The 12,873-nt window shown below is 39.1% G+C and overlaps 2 protein-coding genes across 2 annotated transcripts; both read left to right on the top strand.

Annotated features, from left to right (window-relative positions):
* Window positions 1–807: 807 nt before the first annotated feature.
* On the top strand, window positions 808–1,311 carry LOC138897612 (uncharacterized). The gene has a single exon (XM_070183604.1). It carries the CDS (start codon window positions 808–810, stop codon window positions 1,309–1,311), a length of 504 nt encoding a protein of 167 aa, XP_070039705.1.
* A 266-nt stretch (window positions 1,312–1,577) lies between these two features.
* LOC138897611 (uncharacterized) lies at window positions 1,578–1,892 on the top strand. Its single transcript, XM_070183603.1, has one exon. The coding sequence runs from the start codon at window positions 1,578–1,580 to the stop codon at window positions 1,890–1,892; it is 315 nt and encodes a 104-aa protein (XP_070039704.1).
* Window positions 1,893–12,873: the final 10,981 nt, after the last annotated feature.

Raw genomic sequence — 12,873 nt, 5'->3', positions numbered from 1 at the left:
TGCTCCAGAGGTACCAACTTAGGATGAATTCATTGAAATACGCCTTTGGATTTACTTATGGAAAGTTCCTTGGTTTCATTGTCCTACATCAAGGGATCGAAATTGATCAAGCTAAAGTGGATGTCATTTTGAAGATGCCTGAGCCTCGCAATATTCATGAATTGAAGAGTCTGCAAGGAAAGCTAGCATACCTTAGGAGATTCATCTCAAACATAGTTGGGAGGTGCTAACCATTCAGTCGCCTTATGAAGAAAGGTGTTCCATTCAAGTAGGACCAAGCTTGTAGCAATGCCTTTGAAAGCATCAAAACTTACTTGATGAAACCTCCGATTTTGGTAGCCCCTATACCTGGAAAGTCATTGATACTATATATTTCAGCACAAGAAAGGTCGGTTGGAGCGTTGTTGGCCCAAGAAAATAGTGAAGGGAAAGAAAACTCCCTTTACTACTTAAGCAGGATGATGGCACCAAATGAGATGAATTATTCGCCTATGAAAAAGTTATGTTTGGAACTAGTCTTCTCAATCTAAAAGTTGAAGCACTACTTTCAATCTCATGTCGTTCGTCTTATTTCTAGAGCAAATCCCATCAAGTTTGTGATGTCAAAACCAGTCCTTAGTGATCGACTAGCAAGGTGGTACCTCCAGTTTCAACAATTTGAAATTGTATACATCCCTCAAAAGAATATAAAAGGACAAGCATTAGCAGACTTCTTGGCAGATCATCCGATACCTTTATAATTGGGAACTAACTGATGAACTACCTGACGAAGATACAATGGTCGTTGAAGTACTACCTCCATAGAAGATGTACTTTGATGGTGCTGCACATCGCGGAGGAGCCGATGCTGGCGTAGTATTTGTCACTTCTCAAGGGGAGGTTCTACCCTACTCATTTGCGTTAACACAACTCTGCTCCAACTATATTGCTGAATATCAAGCACTAATACTTGGGCTTGAAATGGCTGTCAATATGAAGCAGTTGCAATTGCAAGTCTTTGGTGACTCCCAATTAGTGGTCAACCAGCTTTTAGGTAGCTACGAGGTCAAGAAACTTGAACTACGCCCTTATCATAATTATGCTAAACAATTGATGGGATGGGTTGGTGACGTAACTATTCAACATGTGCCTAGGAAGGAAAACAAGAAGGTTGATGTTTTAGCTGCCCTAGCTTCATCATTAACCCTGCCAGATCAAGCGCAAGTTACTATCTGCCAAATATGGGTAGTATCGCCGCCAAATGAAGGTGTAAGTGAAGAAAATGAACTCGAGCATTTTGTCGCTAATTTTGAAACTGAGAAGGAAGAATGACGACAACCCATTATCGATTACCTGAGCTACGGGATACTTCCAGAAAATATGAGGATAAGGACTAAAATCCACCGTCGTGCACCACGCGTCCTTTACTACAAAGATACCCTATACAGAAGATCATTCGAGTGAGTACTTTTGCGATGCTTAGGGGAAGATGAAGCACTCCAAGCTTTGCAAGAAGTGCACTCTGTGGTATGTGGATCACATCAGTATGGACCAAAGTTCCACTTACATATAAAAAGGATGGGATATTTTGGCCAATGATGGTAAAAGATTGCTTGGACTACGCTCGAGGATGCAAGGCTTGCCATTTCCATACAAATTTTATTCATCAGCCTCGCGAAGTGTTATATCCAATTGTTGCATCATGGCCGTTTGACTCTTGGAGACTGGATGTTGTTAGACCACTGCCAAAATCCTCTGGCGGGCACTTACACATCTTGGATGCAACTGAATACTTCTCAAAATGGGCTGAAGTTGTTGCTCTTAAGGAAGTAAAGAATGAAAATGTTGCCAAGTTTCATCCGAGTAAACATTATCTATCACTTCAGAATTCCTTGTTACATAATAACGAATAATGGCAATTCATTCGACAATAGGTTGATGAACAAGATTTGTGAACTCTCTTGATTCAAGCATCATAACTCTTCTATGTACGATGTTGCCGCCAATGGTCTAGCCGAGGAATTCAGCAATACTCTATGCAACTTATTAAAGAAAGTTGTCTCCAAATCCAAATAAGATTGACATGACCGTATGGAAGAAGCTCTGTGGGCATATAGGACAACTCACCACACGCCAACACAAGCGACCCCTTATGCACTCGTTTATGGAGTCGAAGCCGTCTTACCACTCGAGCGTCAAATACCTTCATTACGATTAGCTATTCAAGAATGGATCGCTGATGAAGAAAATGCTCGACTTCGATTAGCAGAGTTGGAGGCTCTTGATGAGAAGAGGTTGGAAGCTCAATAGAGTCTTGAATGTTATCAAGCTCGATTGTCTCGCGCCTTCAATAAAAGAGTTCGCCCGAGATCCTTTCAAGTAAGAGATCAAGTCCTTGCCGTACGAAGACCCATTATTAATTTTCATAAACCTGTAGGGAAGTTCACTTCAAAATGGGATGGGCCATATGTCGTGCAAGAAGCTTAATCAAGTGGGGCTTACAAGCTGGTCGATGCAGATGGCATGAGAATCGGCCCTATCAACGGCAAGTTTTTGAAGAAGTATTATCCTTGAAGTTGCAATGCTCCTTGACGCATGAGCCTAAACTGCATGTTCCTACACTCCTGGCCCACATGAGTCTAAACTGTGTACGGCCCACCAAAAAAAAGGAGTCTGCTAGGTTGAAAAACCTCGAAAGAGGCGGTCTAGGAAAAAGTTATGACATAAAAAAAAACCCGCTAGGTTGAAAACCTCGAAAGAGACAGCCTAGGCAAAAGTTAGGACTTAAAAAATAAAAAATAAAAAATCACCCATTATGAACTACGGTATGACTTGATCCTCTTCATCGAGGTATGTAGGCAGCATAGAGTTTCATTCTAAGTTCAGTCGCATGAGTTCAAAAGATACATAGTGCCCCAATCGTTGTTTGAATGAAGTGCCATGGAATGTAATCCATTCGATCAGTATTTCAAAATCGAGCTGAAATACCATTCTTCTGTTAAACTTTGGATCCCATTTGATTTAAAGGGGGAAAGCCGCTATGGTAAATTTGTGTCTTCAATGAAATGATGACAGTCTTTTAGGAGGCTACAAAGTATTTGCATTGAATTTTGGGGATTCGCTATGTCTTCATGTTCGCATAGCCTTCAATTTTATTGATCTTCATATCCGCTCACTACCCTAAAAAGGGGGGGAGGGAGAGAAGAGAGGTATCAGAAGGGAACACAAGTATAAGAAAAAAGATTGTTTGGCACAACGTTTCCAATTCAGTGAGACTTGAAACCCAAAATATTTTTGAGAATAGAACTATTGAATTCAATTGATAGCAAGAAAAATGTCTTGTAATCTCGAGGCTTCCATACCAAAACATAAAAGTTTTGAAGAAGTCGCGCCAACTCGGAACTGTCGATATATCAAAATCTGATGTTGATTTCAAAATACTATCTGAAACTATCCTTAAGGTATTAAATCCTACATTTGGACATATTTTATATTTTGAAGTCTTGCTTTCAAGACATCAAACGGTTCGAGATTTCGACATTACATCAAGATATAAAGGTTTTGGTGAAGTCGCGCAAATTTGAAATCGTCAGCGTGTTAGAATTTTACGTCAACTTCGAAATATTATCTGATACTATCCTTAAGGTATTAAATCTTGAAATTTGGATATGGTTTAGATTTTGAAGTTTATTTCCATAAAATCAAGCGGTTCATGATTTCTGCATTTCTACACCCAGATACAGATTTTTTGGTGAAGTTGCGCAAATCTAAAACTATCAACGTGTCAGAATTTAAAGATAGATTCAAAATAATATATGGGACGATTATCAAAGTGTTTGATTCCGAATTTTGGATATTTCTTAGATTTTAAAGTCTAATTTCCTCGAAATCAAGCGGTTCATAATTCTGACATTTCTACACAAAGATATAATTTTCTTTGGTGAGACTGCGCAAATCTGAAATTTTTAACGTGGTGGAATCTAAAGTTGGTTTCAAAATAATACCCGGGGCGATTCTTAAGGTACTTGATTCAAAATTTTGGATACGTCTCAAATTTTAAAGTTTAGTTTCTAAGGAATCGAATGACTCATATTTTTGACGTCCTCATATTGAGATATATATTTTCTACCGCAAAAGGTGCAAAGGTGATGCACAATATTATCCTCAAAGAAAAAGGAGGATGTACCTCCAAATACCGAGAACTTTGAGACATGAACGGAAATGACATTTAAAAAAGTCAAGTTCTATTATGTGGACATCAATACATCATGATAAGCAAAGAACTATTGATATCGAACCGCAAAGAAAAAAAGAGACATCAATGAAAACGCGTGATATAAAGTAAAACAGATAGAGTTTTCATTCCTGCCAATAGCCGCTAGTTAATCAAATGCAAAAAAAATAGTCGAATAAAATACTCTATATAGACTAATCTAAACACAAATTGTAATTGACCAAGTCTTTAAGAGTAGCCTCTAGGTGTTGTTTCTTCGTCTCCACGTCGGCCAAGTCATCAGCAGTTGCCAAAGAAATATTAGAACATCTACGGTACTCCTCTTCAGCAGATGAGATTCCAGATTCAATCTCTTCAACCTCTTTATTGGCAACATCTCGGAGAACTCTTAACTGTTTCACCTTCTCCTTGGCCTCTTTGAGAGACTGACTGTGGCAGACAATTTCTCGACCTTCTCCCCTTTCTCAGTCAAGAAAAGATCAAGATGTTCCTTGGCGTTTAAAAATGACTTTGATTTTTTAACATCCACAACCTTGTCAGAAAGAGTTGATCGTGCCTGGTCATATGAAGTGGCAAGCTCAAAGAAAGACGTCAATAGGTCTTTTAGAAAGGAAATATCCACACCATTTCCATCTATCTCCTCGAGAATCACTTGGATCTCAAATTAAAGAAAAGAAGCATTGTTTGCAGTAAGGTCGGTAAGTTTGGCATGAATTTTAGCCCAGACATTCAAAATTAAATCCTTGCGAAGTGTCAAGACGACCTTTCCTCCATCAAAGATAGACATCGTTGGTGCTGAACGTTGGTGAAAATTAGGCCCCGATTTTCCTCCAAGACTAGGAATGGAAGTCGCTTCTAGGTCTGACTTAGGTATTGGAAGTGATTTCCTCGAGTCTGGCTCCGCCACGGATTCGCCACTACCTTGTGGCTTGCTTTAGTGTGACGTCATTGAAATATGAACACCGTTTGGCTGCATAGAAAAGGGTAGACGGTTAGTGAAATTACTCAGATATTATAAGATAATATGAAAGTTTTAATCATTACCTCTTTAATAGCTGTCAAAGCCCTTGAAGTACTGCCAATGTTGTCAGTAATCTCGGCTACACCCAAATTAGCGTCTCCTTGTTTGTTTGAATATGGCTTCACCCGCTTGAAGTTTTGATCTCCATGACTACTATCACTCTCGTTTTGAGATGGGCATTTTTTGGAGGTAGGAACAACGGTGCCTAATAGAAAGGAACCCTCATTGACTTGATGAGCCTGAACATGTCCCTTCTTTTTTTCAACTTCTTTATATGAAGGTCCCTTGAAATCGCATGGTACAACCACTTTGGATTTTAAAGTACGAGGTTTGTCCTCCATGTTATGCTCTTAAGGCGTGATCTCTAAAGGTATAGTAGTAGTTGGCCAGCGGTGTTCACCAAAGATTGCAAGTGGTTTTCAAGGAAGTTCCCATGCACTCTTTTCTACCAAGACTTATAATCGGACGAGACATACTTCTTCATCTTGGGCATAATAGGGAGAAATGTGGCCTTTGACTTACTTTTAGACAACAAGCAACTTTGTAAAAGTTCCAATCTTTTTTCTAAAGAAGCCTCACGAAAATCTTGATCCAAGAAACCGGGGATATCTTGATAAAAACCGAATTGGCGACTGAAGCAATGAGGGCTATAAGGCTCCACAATGAGGTCGATCTATTTCTTAAAGGAAGGTAATTCGAGCGAATACTCATAAAATAATTTGACTCGGATTTACTCATTGCCATCATCACGATAATAATATAGTTGAGAATTACTTGGCATTGTGGAAGTCCATGCGGCATTTTCTCCTCCATGAACACGTTTTCTCGTGTCCTTATTCCAAAGTATCTTGTCGTTCCCTCACCTGAATATATGGCCATCATAGGAGTAGTCGGTCTATTTGTTAGATAAAAATGAGTCTTGAAGTAACAGGCCAACCAACCATACACATAATGAATTGGGAAGTAAACTCTAGAAGGATCGAGTGGTGAGCCATTTGAAATTGTGTTTAAGCCCCTGTAGATGCTAGCTAAGACTGGAACGGCGAGGTTAATTCTTTGCCCATATGCTAAAAGGCCTCCAATCTTCAAAGTCTCAGGACGAATGAAGTTGCCATCTTTTTGTAGGGAGCACAAAGACACATAACCAGCATGATAGGAAAGCAACCAAATATACTTTGTCTTTCTTGTCACTTCTAACGCAAAGTTTAACAAATAGTGCATCTTCAACTTCTGACCAATTGACCATTTTATCTATGGCTCTGGTAGGGTTGTGTGTTGATTTTGGACGAGCTGACTTCTTTTCTTTTCTCGCTGGAGGTTGTTCATACTTTACAATCTTTTTCCACTAAAACTCTATCTATCTTCTCATAGGGACGTCATGACTTTTAGTGTTTCCCTCTCGGAGTTGGTGATATGCATCAAACAATTACGGACAAGTTTGTGAAAGGAATATTTTATCCTTGTCGTAAGCACCTGTAAGTTCTCGAGTATTTGGAATAACTTCCTCATAAGGAGACCCTATTAAAGGCAGACCCCCAATAGTGCATAAGTCCCAAAGGGATATAGATATCCGACTGAGGTAAGCAACGTGTTTGTAAGAGGACACCAAGCCTCACAAAAGGCTTGCACGATACTTATAGAATGATCATAAGTAAGCAATGGGGCATAGACAACATCGTAAATATTGGTGGCTCTCAATGTTCGATGGTTACTACTAAGGATATCTACAGTCTACTCCCAATAGCTTGGAATATAATGAAATTCGCCACTAAAAGTTAAGGAATCACTCCAGTGTACTTCTCCTTTAAAAATTCGTCGTCCTAAGCATGGGAGGAAACTTGCCATATTCTTAACTTTGTGATTATGGGAACTAAGAGTTCATGTCTTGAATTTACGTTCGGCATTTTCAAAAGTCCAATCTACCAAACGAAATAGATTTTGCAAAGATGGCCACGAAGCTGCATATAAGCTAGTCAGTGGTGTATCAACTAGCAACCTGGCCTCTGTTTTACTATCCATGTGCTCTGAAATTACGAGATACTTAGACATGGAGGAGGAGGATGTTGAGTCTCTGAAGTAAACCATGTTCAAGCTGCATGAATAAAAAATATTTGTTAGTACCTAAGTCAAAAGGGCAGAGTAACACTCATGATCTTGGAAGAGAGCATGGATAAGTAAAATTTTCGCCTCTGTCGTTAAAAAAATGAGGTTTTCGTTGCGAACTTTTTAAGGTGTTCATCTCGAACTTTTAAAGGCATTAGAATTTTTAAGGTTTTCGTTCCGAACTTTTAAAAGGCGTATGTCTCGAACTTTTTAAATATGTTCATCTTGAACTTTTAAAGGTGTTTGTGGCAAACTTTTAAGGGTACTCTGCCAACTTTTAAAAATTTCTACCACGAGCTTTTAAGGGTCTTTGCCACAAATTTTTAAAAGTCTTCATCGCAAACTTGTAAAGGTTTTCACCGCGAACTTTTAAAGTTATTCACTATGAATTTTTAAATATATTGACCACGAGCTTTTAAGGATCTTCGCGTGAACTTTTATGGTCTTACCCGCAAATTTAAAGATATTCATCGCGAACTTTTAAAAGTTTCCGTCTCGAACTTTTAAAGTACTTCATAGTTCTACGAAATTATTTCTAAAGAAAAAAAAAAAAGACAACAGAGTTAAAAATAACACAAGAAAAAATAATTACCTTTACGTCAATGCTTTCGAGTCCACAAAATTAGACTCAAATGACTTGCAAATACCGGAAATTAATGCTCAACAAATACGAGCGCATGGGCTTATATAGATCTTTGGAAGATGATGTTAAAACGATGCTTCCGAGGTGGGATTACGTAAGGAAAGGCGGCAGTAGTGTGATAGTTTTCCTTCTCCCATGAGAAATGAAATATTTTCCTATTTTGTCTCACTTATGCGCAAGTTTTGGTCCTAAAGCGTTGTGACAAGCCATTGTCGGTGTATTCTCATGTAATCAAGGGTCACAATGCAATGGAATTATTCTGTTAATTCCATGTGGGTCCATGGGCTAAGAAAGATATCTTTGCTGAATATTCTAGGACAATTTATGCTATATACCTACTCAATACAAAATAATTATTCATTTTTATCCACTCTCAAACTAGTTACACTAAATACATATCCGACCAAAAGTATTTACCCGCATACATAACTTTATAATTTATTCTTCTACTGCAACTGTCCTGCACTTATCCCCATCTTTTTCTTCTCATTTTCTCTGTTTTTCCTTTCTGGCTGAAGCTTATATTTGGTTCCAAACGTTTATGTCTCCTCTGTTCTTTTATAAAAAAAATTTTAAGTAGGCTTTCTCTGTACTTAGTAGCTATGCAGATTTTTCATTTTAATTTACCGGTGATAATTTAGAGTTTTAAAAAGGTCAAACGCATAGACACCGCTCTAAATCTGTGCGAATATTTAATTTAGCCATCCAAATTAAATCTATCACTATTTGAACACTTAATCTTTATTTAAATTGTGCCATTTAGAGCATGTTTGGTGTCACGACCCAATTTCACATATAGGGCGTGATGGCACCCAACACTACAGCTAGGCAAGCCAACTAATAAGTCATACGTACATTGGTTAAACTTTTATTCCAAGAAAATAATAAAATACCAACTTCTACCAATGTGTGTGTGCCAAGACCCGGTGTCACAAGTGCATGAGCATCTAGTAGATTATACAAAACTCCAAATACTGTCTGAAATGAAATAGACAGAATATAAATATAAGAAGAGACACTGGTAGCTGCAGAACGGCTCAGAAAGGCAGCTCACCACTATGCCTCGGGATGACGTGGGTATGTGATGATAGGTCCTCCACTAGTACCTGTCTCAGATCCTGCACAAAAAGTGCAGCAGGTGTAGTATGAGTACGTAAACAACGTGTACCCAGTAAGTATCAAACCTAATCTCGAAGTGGTAGAGACGAGATGGCCGACTTTGACACTCACTATGGGTCAATAATAATAACTGAAATATAACTAAAATATTTAAATCAACATGATTTACAGAATTTACAATAATTTATTTAATCAGCAGAGATAATCAAATTTCTTTAAATGTAACAATTCTCAATATATTAATTAAATTCCTTCAATTCAGAAAAATTCCAATTTATCAATTTAAATTTCATTTACAGGAGTAACAATTAATTTCATAAACAAGCAAGAATAATAATTCATTAAATTTCAAGAATTTTTCAATTTATTAATTAGCTTCTCAAGCTAAAATAAATTATTAAAGTATCGTGTAATTATTATTATTAAGCACGATTTCTGCCGAGGACATACGGCCCGATCCAGAGTGTCGTGTACACTGCCGAGGGACATGCGGCGCGATCCATAGATGCATCTATCCTGCCGAGACGTTCGGCCCGCTCCACAAGAAAGGAGGACATTTTCTTGTGTGCCTCCGGAAGGACAGTATATTTATTATAAGATAAATTTGGTAGGAGAACAATTTCTTTTAACAATTAATTGATTTAAATAGAAAATCAAGCCTATGAGATTTTTATCCTTTAATATCTTTATCAAATAATTTACAATATATATATATTAATTAATATTAATTAATCAAAAAATACAATTTACACAAGTAATACATGCTTTGAGTCCTAAACTACCAAGACTTTAGCATTAATAGTAGCTACGCATGGACTCTCGTCACCTCGTGTGTACGTAGCCCCCACAATTAGCAACAATTATTTAATCTTAATCACCTATGAGGTAATTTTCCTCTCACAAGATTAGACAAGAGGCTTACCTCGTCTTGCTCCAATTTAATTCACTATAGGGCCTTTTTCACGATTATCCAACTCTGTCTGGCTCGAATCTAGCCAAAATAATTCGATAAAATCACTAAATATTGTAAAAATTAATTCTATAAGAAAATACTACATTTTTAAGAAAAAATCCCGAAATTAATTAAAAATTTGCCCGCGAGGCCCACATCTCGAAATCCGGCGAATGTTATGAAATCCGACAACCCATTCAATTACAAGTCCAACCATACCAGTTTCACTCAAATCCGACTCCGAATCGATACCGAAATCTCAAAATTTTGTTTCTATGAGATTTCTAAACTTTTCCAAATTTCAATCTCAAAATACTAATTAAATTGTGAAAACAATGACATACTTGTATATGTAGACCAAATCCGAGTTAGAATCACTTACCCCAATATTTTTTCCTTGAAAATCTGCCAAAAGTCATCTCTGCTCAAGCTCAAGTTCGTCAAAAATGGCAAATGGGACGAATGCCCTCTTTTTATAAAACTACCCAGCAGCCTTCGGAACTGGTCCTCGAACTGGGCCTCGATCGGGGCTTCGATCACAGGCTCGAGCCTGGACCTCGGTCATGGCCTCGATCAGGGCATCGAGGTTGGGCCTTCGATCATAGCCTCAATCATGGCATCGAGCTTGAGCCTTCGATTAGGGCATCGAGCATGGGTCTCGATCCTAGCCCTCGAGCCTTACCTTCGATCCTAGCCCTCGAGCCTTACCTTCGATCATGCCCTCGAGCCTTGCCTTCGATCGAGGCTTTGATACTGAGCCTCGTCCCTTGGCTTCGACTCAGGCCTCGATCGTGGGCTCAATATCTGGGTTCGATCTGGGGCTCGATCTGAGGCTCGATCACAGCCCAGAATATGCAGCAGAAGAGAAAATTGCAGCAGCTTTTTAAGTCCAACTTTTGATCCGTTAACCATCCGAAACTCACCCGAGGCCCTCGGGACCTCAACCAAATATACCAACAAGTCCTAAAATATCATACAAACTTAGTCGAACCTCTAAATCACATCAAACAACGCTAAAACCATGAATCATACCCCAATTCAAGCTTAATGAAACTAAGAGTTTTCAACTTCTACATTCAGTGTCGGAACCTATCAAATCAACTCCGATTGACCTCAAATTTTACACACAAGTCATAAATTACATAACAGAGCTATGAAAATTTTTAAAACTGGATTCCGACTCCGGTATCAAAAAGTCAACTCATCGGACAAACTTCCAAACTTAAATTCTTGATTTTAGCCATTTCAAGCCTAATTTAACTACGGACATCCAAATAAAATTCCGAATATGCTCCTAAGTTCAAAATCACCATACGGAGCTGTTGGAATCATCAAAATTCTATTCCGGGGTCGTTTTCACAAAAAAGTTGACTGAAGTCAAACTTAGCACTTTAAGGCCAACTTAAGGAACCTAGTGTTCTGGTTTCACCTCAAACACTTCCAAATCCCGAACCAACCATCCCCGCAAGTCGTAAATCATTACAAGCACCTACAGGAAATTTTATTTTAGGGAACGGGGTTCTAAAAGTTAAAATAACCTGTTGGATCATTACATTCTCCACCTCTTAAACAAACGTTCGTCTTCGAACGGGTTTAGAATTGTACCTGGAGTGCTGAATAAGTGTGGATATCTGCTCCGCATGTCTTCCTCGGCGTCCCAAGTCGCTTCCTCGACTGGTTGGCCCCTCCACTGGACTTTTACTGCAGAAATCCTCTTGGATATGAACTGGCGAACCTGTTTATCAACAATGGCAATTGGCTCCTCTTCATAACCCAAGCTATTATCTAGCTGAACTGTGCTGAAGTCTAACATATGTGATAGGTCGGCATGATACTTCCGAAGCATAGATACGTGAAAAATCGGATGAACTCCCGATAGGCTGGGAGGCAAGGCAAGCTCATAAGCAACCTCCCCAACTCATTTCAACACCTCAAATGGGCCTATAAACCTTGGGCTCAACTTGCCCTTCTTCCCGAATCTCATAATTCCCTTCATCGGCGAAACCTTCAAGAGAACTTTTTCACCTACCATAAATGATATATCACGCGCTTTCTGATCCGCGTAACTCTTTTGTCTGGACTGTGCTGTACGAAGTCGCTCCTGAATCAACTTTACCTTTTCCAAGGCATCCCTTACCAAATCAGTACCATATAACATAGCCTCACCTGGCTCAAACCATCCGATAGGTGAACGACATCGCCGACCATATAAAGCCTCAAATGGAGCCATCTTGATGCTGGATTGGTAACTATTATTATAAGCAAACTTGGCCAAAGGCAGGAAACGATCCCACTGACCTCCAAAGTCAATCACACATGCCCTGAGCATATCCTCCAAAATCTGAATTGTCCTCTCTGATTGTCCATCGGTCTGCGGATGAAAGGCTATGCTGGGCTCTACACGGGTCCCCAACTCACTCTGTACGGCTCTCCAGAAATGAGAAGTAAACTGAGGACCTCTATCTGATATGATGGAAATTGGCACACCGTGCAACCGAACTATCTCCTGAATATAAATCCGAGCCAACCTCTCTGAAGTATACGTAGTCATAAAAGGAATAAAATGTGCCGACTTAGTCAACCTGTCAACAATCACCCAAACTACATCAAACTTCCTCAAGGTCCGCGGCAACCCAACTACAAAATCCATAGTAATTCGTTCCCATTTCCACTCTGGTATGGTCATCTGCTGAAGTAGGCCACCTGGCCTCTGGTGCTCATATTTAGCTTGCTGGCAATTTAGACACCGAGCTACATACTCAACTATGTCCTTTTTCATTCGTCGCCACCAATAATGCTGCCTCAAGTCACGATACATCTTC

The sequence above is a fragment of the Nicotiana tomentosiformis genome, chromosome 8, assembly GCF_000390325.3.
Source record: "Nicotiana tomentosiformis chromosome 8, ASM39032v3, whole genome shotgun sequence".
NCBI classification, from domain to species: domain Eukaryota; kingdom Viridiplantae; phylum Streptophyta; class Magnoliopsida; order Solanales; family Solanaceae; genus Nicotiana; species Nicotiana tomentosiformis.
This window is presented reverse-complemented; position numbering and strand designations above follow the sequence as displayed.

Excerpts from the sequence above, each read along its gene's own strand:
- LOC138897612 (XM_070183604.1), top strand. The coding sequence starts at position 808 with ATGTACTTTGATGGTGCTGCACATCGCGGAGGAGCCGATGCTGGCGTA.
- LOC138897611 (XM_070183603.1), top strand. The coding sequence starts at position 1,578 with ATGGTAAAAGATTGCTTGGACTACGCTCGAGGATGCAAGGCTTGCCAT.